Genomic DNA, 23,440 nt, shown 5'->3' with positions numbered 1-23,440 from the left:
TGGTCATTATATTCTCAGCTGAAATAAATGTCCCCTTGTGTCTCCAAAGAATTGTATGGGCATTATGGTGCTGGCTGACAAATGACTATGTGATAAACAAAGAACAATCACACACATGTTCTGATCATTGCTTAGAATAGGTATGTAGGTGACCACTTAGTTAAGAGACGTGCATCAGGTATAAGTGATAATATGAGTTTTGTTTGATCACAAGAGATAAAGGGGCACATTCAATTCACTTAGGAATCACAATTATTATCTTCCATGACTCTAAATCAATTTCCAAAAATCAATACAACATAATTTAGGTTATAGTTTAACATTTCTGTTTTGAGGAAAAAAGCGCTAAGCCTTTAGATTTTATGTGCGTTGACTTTTGTGCATTGCCAGAAGAAAAGTCATGGGATGACTGGAAACAAGTGTTTTTGTTTCGTTATTAGGAGATCTTAAATCCTCATGAAAACTTCCAAACACATTGATTGATAGCTAAATATAGGAATGGTGAAAACAAAGCAAAGAAGTGACCTATGGTTTAAGAGACAGGCTTTCTGTTTTAAGATTGCTTGGGTGGTGCACTCAGACAAGTGGGTGTGTTCAGCTAGAGACCCAAGGATTTAAAGACATTTCTACCAAAGTCCATCGCACTCCATCCAATAGTTGTCAAGATATTTCACTCCCGGTGAAAAAGGTTAACCTCATCGTTAACCAAATCAGTTGGCTTTATCCTCCGTGAAACATGAGCGACTTTGTCATGGAAATCAATCCATTAGTTTAGATGTTTCTGTGTGGACCAACAGCTAGTTTAACATTGCCTTTCCTAAGAACTTTGGCAAGGTTGTTGACAAGGTTGTTGGCAAGGCCTCACATTAGTTATCAGTTTATTATCTTAACCTTTCTCTTCATTGGTTAAGTTTAAACCTGTTGATGAAGCTTATCTTTTTTACAATGCGTAAACATTGAAGCTAAAATAAGCACAATGCTGTAGGCTCCATGACTTTCACATTTTGTTATTGCAAGCTCCAGTACAGTAGCAATACGCTGTTGTTTTCTTTGCTTATGGGTGGCCTCCTTTTGTATTTTGTGTGTTGCATAGTTCAAAGAGACTGTTCACTGGCTCCTTACCTCTATTTCATTCACAGTATCTGATTTCTTTATTGCAACTCTGCCATGGTTGAAGGGAAGAACTTATTTCCCTTATTTGTGTGCATTGATCCCTGAAAGTAGATAAACCTAAGCCTGTCTGCCAGGTCAAGGTTGTTTCTCATTGTTTCAATCGGCCAACATCTGCATTCCAACGTGGCTGTAACATCCCCCGAGAAGGAAGCACACCCGTTTGCAAAAATACTATTCTATTTATCCTTGAATTGTTATAAAAGGCCTCATTGTGTTGGAGAACTTGCTGCTTCTTCTCTGATGTTGTGCTGTTAGTCAGACAAAGATTCATTTTGGAACTTATTTCAGAATTTTCCTCAGTCGGTTACTTCATTTCTGTGAATTCAATATCTTTTTCATGGCATGGTGGCGTGGGGTTTTGCTGCTTCACTGGCCGGAAACAAAAGACTCTCCTGTTGAGGGCTTCATATGTGGCCTGATGTCTGCGATTGAGAATGTTTGACTTCATCAGGTTCCTCACTGACATCCGGTTTGCTTCTCGGGCCTTTACTCTTATTACCGCCTCCATTTCCCCCCTCCTTCTTCTGTTGGAGCTCCTCAAGAGCCTACGCATACAAACACACACTCTTAAAAGCCCTTTTCCTCTCAAAAACTCATTGACTAAAATATATGTCCGTTGTTCACAAAGCAGCAAAGCAAATGGTAAAATGATCCTGCCTTCAAAACTAAAATTGACACCAAAAGAAGCCAGATGAAAACACTAGCATTGTATTTCAACATGTCTCCAGTGTAATTGATATTATTTGGATAGTATACGTATGGCGTGTCCCTCCTAGTGTGATTTCTTCCGTTCTCTAGTTGAGAGAAATGGAGTGGCGTTACAGTGAAAGCTGACTGAGCATGCTCTGTGGAGACCCTCTGAAGAGGAGGACCGACAGAGGGAGCCACCAGGTCACATGACCGGCGAAGTGAATGTGCATGCGGGGAAAGAAAAAGGAAAAGACGGGCAATCTGTTCGACACATTGCCGCTCTCCCCCTTTCCCTCTCTCTCTCTCGCACGCACGCACTCTCCCTCATCCACTCCCTCTCTCTGACGCCTTCTTCTTCAATGGAGGCTATGAGAAGAGAGCAGGTATGATGCTTCTTCAAGGCACTAGGGAAAGACATGATAGCTTGTTACTCTTCACCCTCTGTTAGCTTTGAGTAATGTAAGGAGGGCATGGTCTTGTTTCTCAGCTCCATTGAGCCCTTTTTTAAACACAAGTTACAGTTTTGTTCAGGTCTCTCTGCCTTCACGTTGAGATGCTTCTCTAAATAGTTGCAGCGTCTTCATCAGCAACTGATTGCTCTTGATTCTTGAAGTCAAGGACTTAAATCTCGAGGAGCAATGTTTTGTATCTTGGTGTCGGTGCTGCTGGATCAAAGAGAGATTTCAGCGTGTCTCGATGGATCTTGTTGTTTGAGAAAGCTCCTCATGTAATAGCACAGCTGTATTCAGAGCAGTCACAGCATGGGAGATGTAACTTGATTCATTAGAATGAACGTCAGAAGAACTTGACACTGTCCTGAGAGTTGATTTAGAAAAATCTTCCTTGTTGTCGTACCATTTCTTTGATCCCCCATGGTCAGTGTATAATGAGGTCCCAGGGGCCTGGATGTGTAGTGCGTCTTATGCTCTGTGATCAGGAATATACTGGAACATAAAAGCTGCAGTGCCTGCTCACCAAGCCAAGGGATGCATGTTAGGCTGCAGTGTGAGCCTCAATGTTTACCGGCTTCAATCTTCTGAGCAGCTTTCTGTCTGAGGACTAGACTTTGCATCGCTTGGATCAGTTTTTACAAGTATTCCTGGAGTTAATTCAAGATTTCATGCAGAATTGGCTCAAAGAGACAGATTTTAGGGCTTGTTTGCCTTTATTGAGAAAGTGGACATTAAAGGGGGGAAAGGAAATGACGTAGGAGAGGATTGATGACGCTCTGAGGGCAGACTGGGATCATTACGGCTAGATCAAAATGCATTGGCACTTTTGGGTAAAGAATATGCAAAACCTATCTTTTTTTCAGTCACATTTCTTTAGAACAATAGTCAGAAATGTTTACGGTGGTACAAAACAGACTGCAAGATGGTTAAGGAGATACAAAAGATAAAGAAACCATGTCTGCCTGCAAAAATCAAGTTTTTTTTTCTCCCTTCTGTTTTTTTTCTTGTAAGACCACCTCCTCAGGCCTCTCTGAATGATTTAAAAAAGACTATCTGAGAACAGGAGAATCCCTCTTTTGTCAAATACCTGGCATCCCAAAGACAAGGTTTTGCATGCTGCATTTTAAGAGCTCATATGACAAACATGTGGCCATCATTGCTTCAGATTGGATGTGTGAAATGCAGTTGTGTACCTTTCTTTTATCATTGCATCTCATTTGGGTGTTGCCACCTTGTGCGTGTCTTTTGGCAGTGAAACAGCTGGTTGTGTAATGTGCTTGTGTTTAGGTGGCCCTGACTGGTTTCAGGCCTCCTGCAGTAGAGTCTAAGATCAGTGCAAACATCCAGGCCTCATACCCAGTATGCTATGTATGTTTATAGCATTAGATATATTATCTATCAGGAGCTGAGTAATTACTAAGCTTGTTTGTTTAAAAAAATACACAAGTTCCAATCTGGAGTGCAAACTCTCAACCATTGGTCCTTTTATTTTTGCAGCTTTTTTAACATATTTCTATTTTTCTAATATGTTCTAAGGTTTGTCACCTGGCCTTAAAGCACTGGCTTCACATGTAGAGCTTAATTCAGCAGCTTCCTGAATCCACGAGCCTCCAGAACCTTACATTCCCCATCTAGTGGAAAAAAGCTGCAATGGCCGCCTTGTGTCAGTAAACAATTTGGTTTGCGAAATGGCGGAGAGATCTGCAGACAGGCTTCTCTGTCTACCCTCCCCCCTCTCCTTTCTGTTTCCACTGTGTAAGTTCCACTTTCCACCACTAGGGGGAGGGATGAGGCTGGTGTGGGGTTCTTTTTGTGAGTGGCTCTCCTTAATCCATGGAAAACAGGAACTTAAGGACTCACCTTCTCTTCACTCTGACATGTGCTCACTAGATTCCTTCAGATCATGTCCCAGACTAGATGTTCTTTGGGAGACACCCTCAGATTGTGTGCTCCTGGCCTGACCTTGTTGCTAAATGACGAGGTGCATGATCGTGTTTGGGAGTGATTTGGGAAGCCTGTCCTGATGGCCCATTCAGTCGGGCTTGGGGTCTGGCTTGTCTGCAGGTTCCAGGACACCCTGTGTTAAATCTGAGTGTTTGACTGTGAGGGGGGAACTGACTGAGCTCTCTGTCTGCTGCAGGCCTGGTGATTGCCTTACTTTGGGGAGAATATGTTTTCTCTGCTTTCTTGTGATAATCAGATTCTGCCCTTACTAGTCACTAGATATGACCCCAGCAGCCCCTAGCAGAGTATGTCTACATGTAGTCTGTTTGGTGTGAGCCTCACATAGCGTAGAGGAGACTGTAAACTATCCTGCTGTGTTCTAAATAAATGCTTCTCAAAATGACCTAGCCCCTTTTGATATTTGATCTAAATACTTGCCTAAGTGTGAAGACAAACAGGGTGGCTTTGACAAGTTACACCCAAAGAGGCAAAGTGTAGATTCATGATGGTTTCCTCTGAGGCCTCTTTTGTGTCCTCTGGGCCCATTTATCCCAGAGTGAGCAGGAGGTGGACGCTCAGCTCAGGAGGAGTAGAGAGTGTAGCGCTTCCTGGTGCTGCCTCTTCAACGGCTTCCTCCCGCGAGTTGTAAAACACGGTCTGTGGGCGGCTGAGATTACCTTTTGAAGCCCCGGCTGTGCATCTGCTGGCTGGCTGTGGCACAGAAAGAGAGAAGAAGACAATAAAAGAGGACGGGGGTCGCCTGCATTCTCTTGACTTCTCTATAGTCTTTGATTCGGACAAAGCACGTCACTGAAAAGAGGACTTTACTCTGAATTCATTGCATAAACGCGATCGTTTTTTTAGGTGCTCATGCTATGAGTTTTGCTTTACAGATCAGTAATTGGGTAATCATCTAGTTTCTCATTGGATTGAAAATAAATGGGGCTAAACATTCTGCTGCTTTCCTAACAAAATTATACAATTTAGGGCTTTGACAGTTATTTTTATGAACAGTCTGACTGGCTACTGTGTTTTCAAATAGTACATTTATCATTCAATCAATTTCCTTTGAATTATTATAAAACAGATAATTGTTACAGAGATTGTTTGGTGTTTTTGCATATGGTATACGCCATAAACAAATAGTCGATAAAGGCCATTTCCCCCAATTGACTGTCCATCACATTTTAAAGGAAATATTTCTGCTCTTATATCATAAATGTAACATCTTTGGGTTTTGAACTGTTGGGCAGATGTTTTAAAGAGGTGACCCTGGGCTTTGGGAACTTGTGATGGGACTTTTTGACAGTTTTTAGACCTACCGGTTATTTGCTAAAGATATTGATTGATAATGAAGATAACATAATATTGCTTTGGAGCTCTTTATTTGATTTCCCTTCTTCTTTTCCCTGTAGCCCGCTGGTCTAGCCAAGGGCAGCCTGGAGAAGGCTACATTCTCAAAGAAAGAGGAACTCGAAGCAGCGAGCAACGGAGAGGAGAAACCAGGTATTATTCAAATGAAACCTGATAGCACTTAATTTATGAAAATGATATGTTTACATTGTAATTTGCATCTTTCTCTGTTGTTTTCTCCTATAGATAGAGAGAAAGAAGTAGCAGCCAGACTGGCTTCTTCCCCTCCAGCAGAGACCATGCTGAATGGGACTGAATGTGACGACACGAGGCACAAGAGCCCGACTCACGGCTCTCCATTCAACAACAAGACTTTACCGCTGGTGAATGAAAACGGCGCGTTAGATATGGAGCCACCGCACGCTTCTGTTACCGGAAGCAACGGATTCATTCTCACAAAGCAGCAGCAGCAGCAGCAGGAAGGTGTCTCTTCAGCGACGCTGGGTTCGGGAGTTTCCCCCCACAGGACTAACTGGCTGCCTTCGGGCTCACCGACAGGGGGAAACCGGGCCAAATCTCCCCCGGCCTCGGACTCTGGGTGCACACACACTTCAGGGGCTCTAAGGACTGATCCCAGTACAGGGACTACGTCAGGACCGGAGACACCAGACACTAAAAATGGCACAGCCTCCTTTCCGGCCCCGGCTCCCGTCACCATACACAGAGCGCGCAAGACCATGTCCAGACCGGCTGTCAGCCCGGCTCAAAAGGTAAACCATGGGATAAGTAGCAGCACACTAGTCTCTCCTCTCTCATTGTGTCTTTACTTAGGGTGATATTGTAGACATTTGACTCAATTTGGATTCCGTTGATGACGGTTTGATTGGTCCAAAAGGACCCAACATGTCCACAATTGTTTGTTAATCACACAATATGTTGCAATGTCACAATTCACATGAAACACAACTGAAGTATTTCATTTACCAGAACTACTTACTGAGCTGTGCTTGTAGGAGGAGCTTTTATAAATGTAACACACAATGGTAAGTGTTCCTCGCAGCAGGAAACAAATCTAAGTGAAAAGATTAATAGAATCTGTTCCCTTCTTAAAAATCAACTAATCAGGGTATTTTGTGGTGTCGATTGGTCCGAAGCAAACTAAACATGGAGTTCTCCCAGTAACAAACAGGCTTAAAGTAAATCCCTCGGTAACACAGTGATCATGCATGCTTTTGTTTTTGTTTGGTTCTTCCTTCAGCTTATTAACAGGGAATTAAGAGAAGCTCAGACTGCCAAAATGGAGACTGAAGTTTCACCTGCTGCTCAGAAACCCCCGCAGCAGAACCACCTACCTCAGAGTCCACCGGATACACCAGCTTCAGCACAAACTGCTCCGTCAGCTTCACCAGCAGCTCCTGCATCACCTCCAGCTCGTCCAGCTCCAGTCAAACTCCTCCTAGGTCAGACAGACGGCAACAACACATGACAACAACTCTACCCGGTGAGCTATTGAGCGGCCCATCTACCGGCAGTTGTGCTGTAAATGTGTCTGTGTGTTCTCTCGGTGCTGTAGGCCCTTTCTCAGGAGGCTTGTCGTCCCGTAAGAAGAAGCGGAGGATGGGAATGTACAGTCTGGTTCCCAAGAAGAAAACCAAAGTGCTTAAGCAGAGAACTATGCTGGAAATGTTTAAGGGAATGGAACAGTCTGCAAAAAGCCTGCAGGTATGTGCTCCTGACATTCATCACAAAAAACAACACAATCTTTATGTTTAATTGATGACCTTATTTAAACACTGACATCAGTTTGACAAACAAATTAAAATCCCTTCATAAGTTTTAACGTTTTTCTTTGTTTCATACTCGCCTTATTTTTAAGCACATTCTACTATTGCAGGCAGAATTTGCCGATTTAGGTTTTAGATTCATACATTTTTGGTTTGGTCTTATAAAATCTCATATGATATTAAAAGACGTCAATGCCAGTTTCTCTCAAATCCAAGGAGATGTCTTTAAGTGTCTTGTTTTGTCAGACCAAAGCCCAAAGATATTTATTTTAATAATATATAAAAATGGAGTAAAATGGGAAATCTCCAAATGGAAGAGCATTATGATGGACTAAGTGTCATTAAGATGTTTTCCGGTACTAGTGTCAATAACTGAGATTTGAGATCTGTCATAGCGTAATCCAAGAAAGCCCAAACATTACAAAATAAATGTGTTATTCCTAAAAACCTTAAAGCTAAAGTAAAGACAAGCGGCTGTACAGAAGCTGTTATTTTAATATTCTGACCAAACCACATGTTTTATAACAGTATATTTGACAGCATATTTTGTTATGATCATCATGTAGTCCTCTCCTGTCTCACAGAGTAAAGTTATACCTAACATAAACGGGGAGAAGGTGGAAAATGTATCTGAGGAGGAGGAAGAGTCCGAGGAGGTGGAGTCTGAGGAAGAGGAGCGGCAGCAGCCAGCAGGAGAAGCTGCCGGTGCGGCCCAGGAGGAAACATCCGAACCCTCTCAGGTCGGAACAGAAACACGACTTTTATCCTGACATTACATCATGGTCATTACTACTTTATCAAAGTGCATCATTTATAAAAGAAAATGTAGTCATTGTTTTCAGAAAGGAGAATCTAAAAGTCAGTAAACAACTGTATTTGGGATATGTGTGATTAAAGGTAGGGTAGGTAAGAATGGAGAAACCAGCTCGAGTGCGCTAGAATTTTTGAAAATACACAACCGGAAAAAATCAGACTTCCTTACAGAGCCCCTCCCCCAACACACACGAACGCGCACATGACCAATGAGGGCACGAGATAAGTTTGTGCCATCCAGTTACTTTAGCCGGGCCGGCTCAGATCATTGGTCGTGCTTTTTTACAGCGCTACGGCTTCCACAGATGACATTTTTTTCTGTATTTATTGTCAAAGCATTTAATGTATTCATTGCTATCTGGATGTTAAGAGCATTCCATGGAATATAACAACAAGTGTTTCTGAAGTGAATTACCTACCCCACCTTTAAGTGAGGTCTTAAAAATGACCAGTGTTGCTGGAATACATTAAAAACCCTACAGGTGCAAGGATTCAGTCAGTGGAACAGTTCTGTTGAACCAAATATATGAGTAATCTATTAGAGTGAAAGCCTGTTTGCATACGGTCCGTGTTAACGTGTGATGAACTCTGTTTCGTGTTTGTGGTGAAGGGGGGAGATGAGCAGGAGTTTGAAGAGTCTGCAGAAGAAGGGGGAGAGGAGGAGGGCACAGAGTCAGACCTGGTAAGATCCAACATTATTGGGTGGTAAAGTGATGACGTAGTTTTGTAGGCTGACCTGGAAGTTGGCATCAGGGCTGCCTTGACAAAGCTAATGGGATTTCAGAATCTAGCAGAAAATTAGATATCTGGCAATAACACACATTTATTGTAACTTGTGTTTTGTTCATCAAGACATTCTGCAACAGTTCAGAATCAGAATACCTTTATTAGTCCCACGGAGGGGAAATGTGCGTAGTTACAGCAGGGAAAAGAGCCACAGACACCTTAGTGTTACATATACATAAGTACTAAGTTATGATATAATAAAAAATATAATAAAAAATAAAAAGTTACATAATTAAAAAAAGAATTCACATCCTGTAACAGTTCTTAGGATTTAGCAGCCAGGTATATATTACACATTTATTAACGGCATTTATATATTGCACATCTAGCACATAGTTTGTTGGTATTTAGCAGCAAGGGGTGATATAGTCTGTGTGTGGGGGGGGGTCAACTAGGGGCTTTGCTGGTTGTATAATCTGACCGCTGCAGGAAGGAAAGACCTGCGGTATCTCTCCATGAGACAGCGGGGATGCAACAGTCAAAGCGTTAATGCAATCCCCTGAAGTAAAAAGTTACATTATGGTCGTATAACTGTGCGCCACCAGCTCTGAGACAAGTTCAAAAAACGTTCACTTTGAGATGAGACAACTGGAAGTTCTAAATGCTGACTCATTTGTGGGTTGAGGTCTTGTTCCTGCTTCACTCAATGACTCAACCTTCTTCTCACATCAACACTTATATAGTGGTGCAGAAGTGAAAACCCACATTAGAGTCAGCATTTTGCCGCTTAGGTTCTGTTGTCTTGAAGTTGTTTTGGTGAAATGCCTGAAATATGACATAACAGAAAGGGAAAAGGCTTTTGTTTCATGCAATTATGCGCAGAAATCAAATATATAGTCTAAAACGTAGTGTTGGTGACTTGAATTCACACCACTGTTGTATGTTTTGTCTACATTATTAGCTTATTACTTTTACGCTTCAAAAATCATTACGGGATGTTCATTTGTGAAGATTATCTTGCTGAAAAATACCATTATAATCTGCATGAGGACACTAATGTGTTAATATCTGGGCTGACATACAACAATCGGTCATCCTTGAAGCACTCTGTTACAGAAGAACATGTTTTTGTCTGTCTCAGAGCACAGAGTCCAGTCTGAAGAAGAAACTGAAAAATAAGTTAAAGCGAGACGCTGCGTGGCTCAGGCCGGCCAGGAAACGGAAGAGGCGGATAAAGGCCAAAGGTGATCGCCTGTCACACTCTCATATATTCAGTCAGCTGTAGTGCATATGTTGAACACACACACACACACACACACACACACACACACACACACACACACACACACACACACACACACACACACACACACACACCAGCTCAAGATCTCCATGGCTTGGATTATAACAATAGAAGTAAAAATAGAAACGATACAAAACCACGTTTGGCTTTGTTGCTTAAGACGGCATGAAGGTGATCGTAAACATTGAAGCATTTTCTTACTGATCTCTGTGGATCCCTCAGAAATGGAGGCGGTGGATCAGCTTCAAGCCTCCGCTCCGGCTCAGACTGACGAGGTGAAGGAGAGCACTCAGATCTCCTCACCCGACTCCCTCCCCCTCCATCAGCCCCAAGAGGCAGCGGCTCCCGCTCAGAACAAAGGTGAGCTCAGAAGAAATAAGGACACTCGCTTAAGTGGTTTAGGATAATCTATCACGTCTTGTACCCATTGTGTATTTCCTTTGATATGCTTTGATCAATGGAGTTAAAACGTATTGGTGTGATTCCACCCGCTAACGGCTCCTGTGTTTTAATCGTTCCACCAGGTTCTGGTAGATATATAGCATATAGAGTTCATGTGTGTGCCAGAAAACTCCCACATTTCAGTAGCTACAGACACCTGCCTGACTGCTACGTCTTAAAGATCATTCTCTTATGAGATATGTGTTTGTTTCCTCCAAAAGTCTCAGCACACTCAGTCCAGCTGATTGGTTTTTGTTATTCTAGTCAGTCAGCTTCAGTTCTTGTTTGGTACCATAACAAAAAACATATTTGAAGCCCCACATATCAAGTACTTCCGTGGAATGTCTGGTCTGATTTGATTTGTTTTCCTATCCTGTGATTTGATTAACATCTCAATGCTGTGACTATGTTTCTAAGTTAGTAAGTGAAACCTTGTGCAGATGCTCAAAGAACAGTTTGGCTTCCTTGGTCATATTTTTTTAAACAAAAGAAGTTAAAGTTATACGTCCGATAAAAAACAGGATAGAACAAAAATATTTATACAAACACAAGATTTATAGTCAAAATTAGCAAATTGTACTTGTATAGCATGTATGTTATAATATAAATATTGAGGTACATGTAAGTAAAGTCAGACATTTCTTTGCAGAAGCTTCAGGGTCAGCGATGGAGGAGGCTCAGGAGCTCCCTCTCTGCAGTTGCCGCATGGAGACGCCGAAGAGTCGAGAGATCCTCACGCTGGCCGACAGGAAGTGCATGGCCACGGAGAGCGTGGACGGACAGCTGAGCCGCTGCCAGGGCGCCATCTTGAAACACGAAATGATGCGCCCCTCCAACTCTGTGCAGCTGCTGGTGCTGTGCGAGGATCACCGCAACGGCATGGTGAAGCACCAGTGCTGCCCCGGCTGTGGTTTCTTCTGCAGGGCTGTGAGTACACACACTCACACACACACACACACACACACACACACACACACACACACACACACACACACACACACACACACACACACACACACACACACACACACACATGCAAGCAATTTATATAAGTAGATAAACTAAGGGGGTGTGGTCCAGATGATGAGTCTTAAGAGTGTAAACAAATCTATACAATACATGTATTTACTTTTGAACACAGTATATCTGAAATGAAAGGATATACATAACATTCTTTAGGGCAAATCTCAATCAGTGATGCCGTCATTTAAAGTTACGATGTTTTCTCAGTTCCAGCTGTTTGTAGGGACTATCTTTTTTCTTAACGGAAGCAATACGACCCTTTTTTAAGTCAATAAAATTATATCAATTAATATTGGTAGTCAAGTCATACAATTATTTAGTTTGTGTAAATAGCGTCATTCACGTCAGGCTCCATTATCGCCCTGTCAGGTGTTTTTTTTTTTTCTTTCAATAATGACCGCCTCGCTGCACATGATCCCTTACGCAAAAACACAATATATCCTTAAGCTGCAGCAAATACAGGCCTGCTGCTGAAGTGCTCTTGAGCAAAACTCCACACAAGTCATTCATTGTTTTGACTTTATACATTTCACCTTTAGGGGACCTTCATGGAGTGCCAACCGGACCTCAGCATCTCTCATCGTTTCCACCGCGCCTGCGCCTCCATGCTGAAAGGTCAAAGCTTCTGTCCGCACTGCGGAGAGGAGGCCAGCAAGGCCAAGGAGGTGACCATCGCCAAGGCCGACACCACCTCCACCGTCCCCCCCGCACTCACACACGGCGCTGCAACACCCGGGGCCCCCGAGGGCCGAGCAGACACCACCACTGACAGGTGAAGGATCACATGATGATCAACAGGTGTATGATGCTCATGTTGGGAGACTTGGTAACCTATTAGTGAATAAACATAAACAATGTGAAGGCAGCCGATTTGACTTTTTGTTTCCTCTACAGAAGATTTTTAAAGGTGTAAAATAATGAATACCAAAGTAAAGCTTTAAAAATGTATTTGAATCCTTGACATTCAAATTCTTAATCAACATTTTAGATGCTGTCCAGCCTTGTTTTGCATGTCAATTAACAGCTACACTATATGATCAGACACATACTGTTTATAGACTGGTCTGTTTCCAACTCATGTGATCCAAACAATTCCAAAAACTTCAGGGCTTTGATTTGTCCAAATTCAAAAGTAATAAGAAAATAGATACTAAGCATTTCCAAAACAACTATTTCACTGTGTTCAAAAAAGGGCTTGCTGTCCTGCTTGCCACACACAAAAGAAAATATTATAACATTCATAGCACTGCTAAAATACTTTTCCATGTTGTTCTCCAGCTCCTCTCGTCTGGCCGTGGGTTCTGAGGTCAGCGGCCGTGCCGACAGCTCGCTTCCCGCTCGTTTCTCACACGGCCTCGACTCGCTGGCTGTTCCCAGCGCAGCGCAGGGCGAAGCGCTGCAGGCGGGGAGCATGCTGCCCCCTACAGTCCAGCAGGGGGCCCCCAGAGAGACTCTGGAGAGCATCCTCGTGGCTCTAGATACAGAGAAGTAAGCTCCACCTTCAGAGTGTCTTTCTGTTTCATCTGGCTGAGAACAAGCCTGTGAGGTAAACATAAAGAAACACTCACTTATTTTTTCTTCTGCGTCTTTTCCTCAGGCCTAAGAAGCTGCGTTTTCACCCCAAACAACTTTACCTCTCAGCCAAACAGGGAGAACTCAAGAAGGTGTTGCATATGTTGGGTATGTTAACCCCGTCTGTTCCTCTTTATAGTCTCCATTTAGTGTTCTTTTAAATGCATCTACTGTTTGTTTTCATCCATATCCTTTTAATGAAGATGTTTCCTTCTCCATTTTCCTTCCAGTGGACGGTATCGACCCAAACTTTAAGATGGAGTCTCAGAACAAGCGCACCCCGCTCCACGCTGCAGCGGAGGGAGGCTTCAAAGACATCTGCCACATGCTCGTACAGGTCAGACTCTCTTACTGATAATCATTCAGCCCTGCCATGTCCAGACGTATGTGATAGATCCTAATGTCACATTTTAAAATGAAACCTATCACTTCAGTCCGGAGCGAACCTGGACATGTGTGATGAAGATCAGCGGACGCCACTGATGGAGGCCTGTGAGAACAACTTCATAGAGGTGGTGCAGTACCTGCTGAGAGCCGGAGCCAGCGCCACTCACAAGGTACACCTGCAGATAGTTTCTACCTGGTGTATTTGACCGTCTGATTGTTTTCTATATATATATATCCTTTATTTAACCAGGTAAAAGGTTTTGGCAGCTGTTGGACTGGTGCTCTAACTTTATACTTTCTGTACAAATTAAATTAAAAAAAAATGTAATTTATTTAAGTGGTTTCTTGCTAAATATATAAATTATTTCATCATATCCACATACCAACGGTGACCAAGGGCCTTTTCTTTTAGGGCCCCCACCTCTCTGAGGATATTAGACTGGAAAGCTTTGTATCCTATTTTAAACCCCTACTAAAAAACACATTAAATTAGTGTGTTATTCACAGGGTTTGAGGGCTGATTATCCACATAAAACCTATTTATATATATATATATATTTAAAGCATTTTCTTGTATTTTATTATTTGGATTATTATTTAGTTTTTATTTATTTTATAAAAAATATTCTCTTGTACTTTTTGTCATATGCATTAAATACATTTAAAACAGTTTATCATTGGTTGTCTGGCGTGTTTATCTTGTACAGCACTTTGTTTTGAAAAGTACTTTACAAATAAAGATTAAATATTTTTATAACTTGTATCTTGAGAGTTGAGGAACTGTCAATAATTGGCTTCTCTGCTGCTCTCAGGATGTTGAAGGGTTCACGTGTTTCCACCTAGCGGCAAAGTCTGGTCATTACAACATCGTTGAGTACCTTCTGAACACCGGAGTGATCAACATCAACTGTCAGGTTGGTACCGTTTCACATTTCCCTTTCAACCCTCTTGATACTCTCAGGATTTCATTCAATATTTTTTTTTGGGATGATGACGTCATAAAATATAACAACAGACATTTGGCGCTTCAATCAAAAACCTCAATAGAAGCTTTGAAGCTTCAAAAGGCATTTGGTACAGCCCTACGAAAAAGTTTTAAGTCTTCTCAAAGATGAGCTTTGTTGATGTGAAATCACTATTAGGAGTCGGATTCAACTTCATTTCACACACTATCCGAACAATTAGCTCTTAGGAAGGATCTCCAATTGGAAATAACACGCAAGAAAAAGGAATACACAAATATTTTAACTAGAGAGGGTGTCAGTATTTTCTACACACTGTAGGCTTCCCTTCAAATGCACTTGTTCAAGTAAACGAGATGTCAACACCTGTTAAATTATTCACAGTACAGAAACAAATGACTTTTGTCATATAGGTGTGTTTCAGATTCAGTCAGCTGATCAGTGATCAGTCAGCTGAGCTTGTCTTATTCTCCTCAGGATGATGGAGGTTGGACAGCCATGATCTGGGCGACAGAGTATAAGCACGCGGACCAGGTGAAGCTGCTGCTGTGCAAAGGAGCCGACATCAGCATCAGGGACAAGGTTGGCTAATGAGCACTCTGTGTCTCACATGAGTTACAGAAGAAAGAATGTTGTCTAATGGTGTTAATGGTTTCTTTTTTTGTCTAGGAGGAGAACATCTGCCTGCACTGGGCGGCGTTCTCCGGCAGCGTGGAGATCGCCGAGCTGCTCCTGAACGCTCGCTGTGACCTGCAGGTCGTGAACATCCACGGAGACTCTCCTCTGCACATCGCTGCTCGGGAGAACCGCTTAGAATGTGTCACGTGAGTTAATGTCTTTAGAAAATAGAACACACGTTAGTTTTTTGTACCTGTAGTTTTAAACAAGAGGATTGCTTCAAACTGAAAAACTAAGAGCCTGTGTCCACATAGCGCCAGCATCTATTTTCATTTGGTTCGAATGAGGAGTTGGCGAATGCTGTTGAATGTCGTCGCCTCGAGAAAAAGTGCTTCACCTGGGGTCATGTTGCTGCAAAAATATTTCAACTTAAAGGTCCCATTTCATGGCCATTTCCACTGATCATAATTCCATTGTTGACGTCTACTAGAATAGATTTATACTGTGCAATTTTCCGAACTCACTTTGGTTTCTCATACAGCATCTCTGTAAACTACGTGTATTCACTGAATTTCACTCTCTGCCTTTAACGGCTCGTTGTAGCTCCAGTAGCTCCAGCCCCCACCCTCCCTGTGAGCACAGTGTGCTCTGATTGGTCGGGACGTTGTGAATCGCGCTGAGCTCCGTGGAGGTGTGGTTTCCTTGTTTAGCGATACACAGCGAAACACAGCCAAACTCACCCTGAGCACACACAAAGTCACAGCCGAAGTAAAAACAATAAGTGTGGCTTGATATTGAGTAAGAAAAAGGTTGATAAACGCTGTGAGAATGGGTCTGCAGAGAGAATTTCTCCGCGATCCCAACTGTGTGTCCCATCAGCCTGCAGCCAGGCAGGAGAAATCAGCAGAGCTGCATGCACTGAGTGTGTGTGTGAGGAAGTCCATGGATTGGTCCGTTTGGTTCCGGGAAACTCTTGACATCATGAGGTACCCGGAAGAATCAATGGACAGTGACGTATCTCCAACGAGGCGTTTTGGGGAGGTATTTTCTGTGTTAGAGTTTTACTCGCTACAGGGTGTACTTTGAGGGTTTTGACTCTGCAGACCGTTTACATTCATAAAAACCTTCATAACACACAGAGGGACGGGNCCTCGTCTCCTCTTCCGGCGTTTACACCTCCTCAGTCTCCGCTGCATCTCCTGTGGGCGGCACCAAGTCTCGAGGGTAGGAGTCGAGGAAAGGAGTCTAGGAGGGGAAATTTGAGTATTGAGAAACCTCTAGTGCAGGGGTGTCAAACTCAAGGCCCGGGGGCCAAATCCGGCCCGCGACTTCATTTCATGCAAACCCACAAGAGCTTGCAAAGAATATCATATGTGTATTATATGGTTACATGCCGCTTTACAGAAGCACATTGCCCATAAACTACATGCCCCACAATGCATCTCAAATTAGACTTTTTTTCTTCAGAATTTGGCTTTTCTTTTTAAATCATTTTGTGACATGCACACTGAAGAGACTTGCAATTATTTGCCCTAGACTTCTGCTTTCAGACGTAGTTAATTATGAAGTTATTACCCTATCCGATAATAATCCAATGCAGAGGCAATCATGTAATATAATACATTATTTTATATATATTATATATTTATATATGTATATTTATATAGTCTTGAAGTTACAACCGGCCCTTTGAGTGCAACCATGATGCTGATGTGGCCCGTAATGAAATTGAGTTTGACACCCCTGTTCTAATGTTTTGTCAGCACTTTGTGAATATGTCTGTGAAAAGCGCTTGATAACTAAATGTTGCCTACTTACTCTTATTATCGTCTGCTCTGTTTACAGTGACATAGCTCTGGGACAGGAGAGAATTCCCCTCCCGTGTGTCAACTCTGTGGACAGTGAGCCTCACCCAGACGACTACAAATACATCCCCGAAAACTGCGTCACCTCGCCCATGAACATCGACCGTAACATAACGCACCTACAGGTCAGTAAGAAACCACACCACCAGATATTTGAAACAAAGAGGCTTTTATTCCCTCTGTGATTGGCAGCGTGAAATGACCAGTATTCTTTTCTCTCTTTCCGGTGAATAACAGTACTGCGTTTGTAAAGAAGACTGTTCAACGAGTATCTGCATGTGTGGACAGCTCAGCCTGCGCTGCTGGTACGACAAGGTGAGAACAGACACGTCTGCATCTGAACACCAAGCAGTCCTCCTGTCACTTTTTACTCACTGTTGACTCGCTTTGCATTATACAAGTCCAACAACATCTATGAAAATCGCACATTAATGGCTAGACGTAGGAATTATTCAATATTTTGATTACAGTGTAACAAATATATAATGCCCTTTAAAAAGGAAGAAATGCAAGTGGCAGTTTTTTTATCATTTATTTTAGAAAAATTGGACAAAAAACATTTCCAGTTCCCCGAAACACTTGTGTATCCACATACAATTTAAAAGAAAGACATGGAGGGGGGGGGGGGCTCTACCTGATATACATACTAAACTTAAAATCTGTCTGCCGCTCAGCCGAAGTTTCACTAAAATGTTGTCGTGACACAGTTGGTTTGATTTTTACGCAATCTGGTTACTGCATTCTGTCAAAATGTGAAATATTGAATGTAGAAATACAGTGATTAAGATAACATTTGAGTATTTAAGCTCAAATGTTGTGGTTTTTCCTGAAAGAAGCGTTTGATACACATCATTTGTTCAAGGACCACCAAGACTCTGACAATAATTTAGTTTTTCACGTTTTTTGGCTCTGAGAAATGGTGTAATTTCAGCAGCTTTAAAAGACTTTTACATGTCTTTTACAACTTGACAGTGTTTTGTGGTGGTCATAGGGTTATGTACAAGCAGCACCGGACCAAAAGCAAGTGAGTTTAATTCTTCTTTTGTTGTCGTGTTCAGAAGGGTCGTCTGCTCCCTGAGTTCTGCCGGGAGGAGCCTCCTCTCATCTTTGAGTGTAACCACGCCTGCTCCTGCTGGAGGACCTGCAAGAACCGCGTCGTGCAAAATGGAATCAGGTACTTCATGGGTTAACAAATAATAATAAAACTTAATGCAACAGAGAATTGATTTTCCCATTAGTCATTTACTTATTTTATTTATATATACCTAACTGGTCTATAGTGTATATATTATACTGTCTATGTACTTCTATGTGTATTCAATATTTATACCACTGTTTATTGTGTTTATACCCATTAATTGTGTTTAAAACATCTGTAGTACTAGAACTATTAAAGCATTTTGTTGTAACTACATTTTTCTTTTTTTGTGAGGTGTGAAAAGTTAAATATCTCTTTATAAAGCTGTAACATAAAGTGGTTGTGTATCTTCTAGGACCAGGCTGCAGCTCTTCAGGACCAGTAAGAAGGGCTGGGGTGTGCGTGCGCTACATGACATACCACAGGGGACCTTTGTATGCGAGTAAGTCTCACTTCCAAATACAAACAAGGTTTTTCTACTTCTTCCCCAATTTAAAGGTCACCTCTTATGCAAAATCCACTTCTTCATGTCTTTTATACATCAACATGTGTCCCCTCTGTGTAAAGAGACTCTGGAAGATTCAGGAAAAAAGATTCTCTCTGTTTTTGTCCTGATCCATTTATATAAAAACCTGTCTGAAAATGAGCTGATCAGATTTTGGCCACTTTATGATGTCATAACTTTTTTTTGGCTTGTGTAGCCCCCCCCCCTCCTATCACCTGAATGAATCTCCTCCTAGAGCACCATTGTGTTCTTTTTAACCAAATATCTCTCAGAGGGGCGTGGGGAGGGGCTCCTTGTTTTCATCTAAAGTAACAGACAGAGAATCAGCACTTTGGAAACAGGGCAGAAACAGAGGGGATTATGGGATGCTGGAATGATCTGTTTGGTGTTTGGAGCCAAACACTTCAGAGACATGTTTTGTATATATCTGAGACCTATAATATATTGATGAAAACAGCATAATAGGGGACCTTTTAAAAAAAAAAACCTGCTACTCTCACACATGCAGTTTGGATCTCTTGCCACATGGTATCAGCTCAGAGTTTAACGGTGTGCTTTTTCACGTTTTGAAGTGCTGTCGATGTCACGGAGGTGTTTCCCTGATTTACCAGTAACTATCCTGCTAATGTGTTGAAACTATATGACAGCTTCTTTATTTATTTCTTAAATCACTACTATTCAGTTCTGTGGCAGCTGTCTGGAGAAACACGTTCTTAATCCAAATATTGTGAATTTAATGTTATCACAGTGAGCTCCAATCAGTGCGCTGGACTTTTTCTTTTTTTAACCCGTATGTGTTGGCAACAGAAGCACAGCAGCTTTAAGTTAATAAATCAAGTCAACTTTATTTTGAGAAAAACAAATAGCCCTCAGGGGGATATATACAATCTGACACAAAGTTATTACAGAGCAATAAAGGCCTTTTTTGTTTTGTGTTCTCTGTGTAAGGTACAAGAAACCCATATTTCTCAATGCTTATTAAACAAAATACAGGCATCAGAACAGAATAATCAAGTTCATTGGATACATTTTTGACTTGACAAATGCATGTGATCGTATAATATATTTTGGTGGATACCACCAGGCAGATTATAAAATGTGTTTCTTATTATCTAAATGGAGTCATCCACTCGGTGTTGAATTGGTTCACCAGCGGGGGATGTGAAGTCTTTGAAGCTCAGTATCTCAGAGCTGCAGTCCTCCCAAATAAAACCTTATAATTCCCCACTCTTGAGGAGTTGGCGTGTCGTAAACAGCATTAGATGAAAAGCACTCAGTGATGTCTGCTGACGGGTCACCTGCTTTTGAACAGGTACGTGGGGGAGATCATCTCCGAGGCAGAGGCAGAGATGAGGCAGAACGACACGTACCTGTTCAGCCTGGACGATAAGGTAAAGCGCCCTAACCCCATCACCTCTTTACTTGTCCTTTCAGCCGTCACGTTGTTTCAGTTTGAGTCTCCTATTTATCTCCCTCACAGCCACAAGATCAATACTGCATCGACGCTCGTTTCTATGGCAACATCAGCCGCTTCCTCAATCACATGTGCGAGCCCAACCTGTTCGCCTGCCGAGTTTTCACGAAGCACCAGGACCTCCGTTTCCCACACATTGCCTTCTTCGCCAGTGAGAACATCAAGGCTGGAGAGGAGCTGGGGTAACACTTCATTTCATATTGTTGACGATTTTAATGCATTATAGGATGAATTATTGATGCCCAAGTTGATGGGAAATGATACAGTGTCCAGAGCTCTGTTAAGTGTTTGAATTTACACAGTTACAATATTAAACTGAACACTTTAACAGCGTAGTGGTATTGAAAACTTTACCGTTCTAAAAGCCATCCAGTGTATCAGCTTTAGTAATATGAGACAACATGATTTGTTATTAGGGCACTTGTAGGTTGAGTTGGGTCATTTCTTAAGTAAAAAGTAAAATAGTATAAAACACTGTAAAGGTACCACCTAGGTTTACTTCCGCCCTGATAGAGTGGTGCAGGAATGAGTCCTAAAACCCAGAAATGAGTTAGCATTTTACCATTTTTACGTGTTTTGGTTTGATGCCTGTTATAAGATCTGTGGTTAACACAAATACACAACATGCAAGTACCCTGCAAATAAAAGTCCTGGAAGAAACATAATCACTTTCTCATCCGCTCTCTCTTCAGATTTAACTATGGCGACCACTTCTGGGAAGTAAAGAGCAAGCTGTTCAGCTGTGAGTGCAGCTCTGCCAAGTGCAAGTTCTCGTCGGCGGCCCTGGCGTCGCTGCAGGCGGACAGCACACCGGAGGAGCAGCAGCCCAGCGCTCTGCCCGACACCAGCTCCTCCAACACCCCCCCCTAAAGCCCCCCACACTACGCGTACCCACGACTGACGGACACATCCTCCTTGAACTTTGAACTTTTATCAGTCGACTTGTACTGTCTCTCTACTTCTGATTGAAACCGTGGACCTTTGCGAGAACACGTTAAACGTTGTCACGCACAATCAAAACCTGAAGGAACTTCCTGCTCCTTTATTTGGTCACAGGAACAGCAGGGGGCAGCAAATGTCACAGCGACAATAAAACAGTCTTTACAGAACTTTACTCGGAGGGAGAACCGTGCATTTTGACTTTTTTTTAAGATGATTGAAATTGTTAAAAGGCTTTTCTTATTGAGTTAAGATCAAGGGACTTTGGGTGGGGGGTACAATTGCCTGTTGCAGAGACGACCTCAGCATACAGCTGGGCTTTTTTTGACCGTTGCGGTCGTTCATCATGAACCATTCCAGCAAGATAACTGATAAATATTTAATTTTGTTGCCACTTCTTTGTGTCACTTCATCTTTTGTTGCAGTGTTTGAACAGAAATGTTATTCGCCACCATAATTAATTATGAGTTAAGAAATAATTGGAAAGCAAAGTAGTGGACATTTTGTATCTGGGGTCGTTAGTCTGAATACATTGGCTGTCCTTTTTTCATTAAGCATGTTTAAGGGGATCTTAACGTGTCGTAGGAATTTATAAAACAGAAATGGAGGGTTTAAAAAACAAAGGAAAATGGTGCTGACAAAGGTTTTTACTTTTGTTTTAATTTTTATTACCCACGTGAACATAGTTTGTAAGATAAGAGAACGTTTTACATTTTTTATGTTTAATTTTAACTCCACTTTTCTAAGCGTAGTAACTGTAGTTAGGCTATTTTTAATTTAGTTTCATGATTTTGCCGACCGAAGCGAACCCGTCTTTTTAAATGTTGTTAGTAAAACAGTGACTGTTGTGCAAAGTCTTGAAAGGAGTAAATAAATGAAAAAAAAAGCTATAAAAATGCACTTCATAACTTTCTGTTACATATTTCTGGACCGTGAATCATCCATCTTAATGGTTGTATCTTTTTCAATAAATTTACTACTAATGCATTTATTCTGATATGCTTCACTTGTAGTTTCTTGAGCCTGTTTGCTTCAATGTTACCTCAAAATATGTTTTCAAATTCACATTTTCGTCTTTCTCCAACTGTAATTTTGCAGATTTCCTTCAGATCCTGGCGGAAACTGCTTTTCAGCTCCTTATCCTGTCAAACACATCCTCAGCCCGACCCGGCAGCTGCTCCGTTTGACGGACTGCGCTAAAATGTTGGATCTGCTGACACTTCCCACACATAGTGAGCTTTAATGAGTATATTTGAAAGCTTTTAGTTTGTGCCATCATGCTGAGGAGCTTATTGAAACTAATAGAAGATACTAAACACAGTGGTAGTAAATACTGCAGCAGAAATACTCCATTACAGGTCAAATCATGGATTCACAATTATTTTGAGAGAACTTTCCCTTCTCTTGTGCTTCGGGTCAAAAGTGACCGAGTGACTTTGGTTTTGATCATAAATATTGTGTTTTTCATCCAATTGCCTCAAGACCTTATGTTATCGTCCACACTAGGCCTCTGAACATATACACTTGATGATCACCACTTGCATTGTTTTTTTTAGTGATTTATTCAACAGTGAAACACCCATGATGTTTTCGGGTAGAATTGACCGCCATAGGAAATGACACACAGACGCAGACACAAACACACACATTGTGCTTATGTCCCGCCACACCTTCCAGACAAAAAAAAGTTACGGGAACCTCTCACTTTCTCGCAATGTACACTCTCTCTCTCTCTCTCTCTCTCTCTCTCTCTCTCTCACTCACTCTTCTTGTGCTTTTGTCCCCCCACACCTTCAGAGACACAATGTACTCTAAGTTAACGGGAACCCTCACTTTCTCGCGCTGTATGATCAAATGTTTCATACCTTCTCACAGGTGCGAGCTCTGTGCCCCTCGAGAAAGAAAACCTCTAACTTTCTAGCAGTAAATGGCCCTCCATTACTGTCTCTCATGCAGTAATATTTGTGCCTTGCTCACATTTGACTCATTGACACAATGAGTAGGCGACCGATTAGGCGATTTTCTGTCAGAGAGGCTCTGGACAAATGTTTTGAACCAGATGAAGAGGAGATTGAACCAGAAATAGAGGACGATGTCTCAGAAATGGAAGACAACAGTGATCCAGACTATGAGCCTGACCAACAGACCAGGAAGAGGCCCCTGAGGGAGAGGCCTTCATTAAGGAAAACGGTATCAGTGTCTTATTTTATATTCAATGCAGTGAATGCTGAACTTGATGGGGCCCACCGGTGGGTCCGGATCATATACTGTAGTTGAA

General features: G+C 42.0%; 1 protein-coding gene across 1 annotated transcript; it reads left to right on the top strand.

Annotated features, from left to right (window-relative positions):
* The first annotated feature begins 2,195 nt into the window (after positions 1-2,195).
* On the top strand, positions 2,196-22,159 carry ehmt1b (euchromatic histone-lysine N-methyltransferase 1b). Its single transcript, XM_010769647.1, has 25 exons — positions 2,196-2,246; positions 5,675-5,765; positions 5,859-6,382; positions 6,871-7,072; positions 7,186-7,334; positions 7,981-8,136; positions 8,820-8,891; positions 10,077-10,179; positions 10,461-10,598; positions 11,329-11,606; positions 12,242-12,474; positions 12,981-13,190; positions 13,300-13,382; positions 13,505-13,611; positions 13,709-13,831; positions 14,474-14,575; positions 15,101-15,205; positions 15,293-15,447; positions 17,087-17,231; positions 17,344-17,421; positions 18,165-18,280; positions 18,600-18,686; positions 20,062-20,140; positions 20,230-20,405; positions 20,916-22,159. Exons 1-25 carry the CDS (start codon positions 2,223-2,225, stop codon positions 21,091-21,093), a joined length of 3,714 nt encoding a protein of 1,237 aa, XP_010767949.1. The 5' UTR covers positions 2,196-2,222; the 3' UTR covers positions 21,094-22,159.
* Positions 22,160-23,440: the final 1,281 nt, after the last annotated feature.

This window comes from Notothenia coriiceps, unplaced genomic scaffold (genome assembly GCF_000735185.1).
Source record: "Notothenia coriiceps isolate Sejong01 unplaced genomic scaffold, NC01 NC01_scaffold00007583, whole genome shotgun sequence".
Classification (NCBI taxonomy): domain Eukaryota; kingdom Metazoa; phylum Chordata; class Actinopteri; order Perciformes; family Nototheniidae; genus Notothenia; species Notothenia coriiceps.
This window is presented reverse-complemented; position numbering and strand designations above follow the sequence as displayed.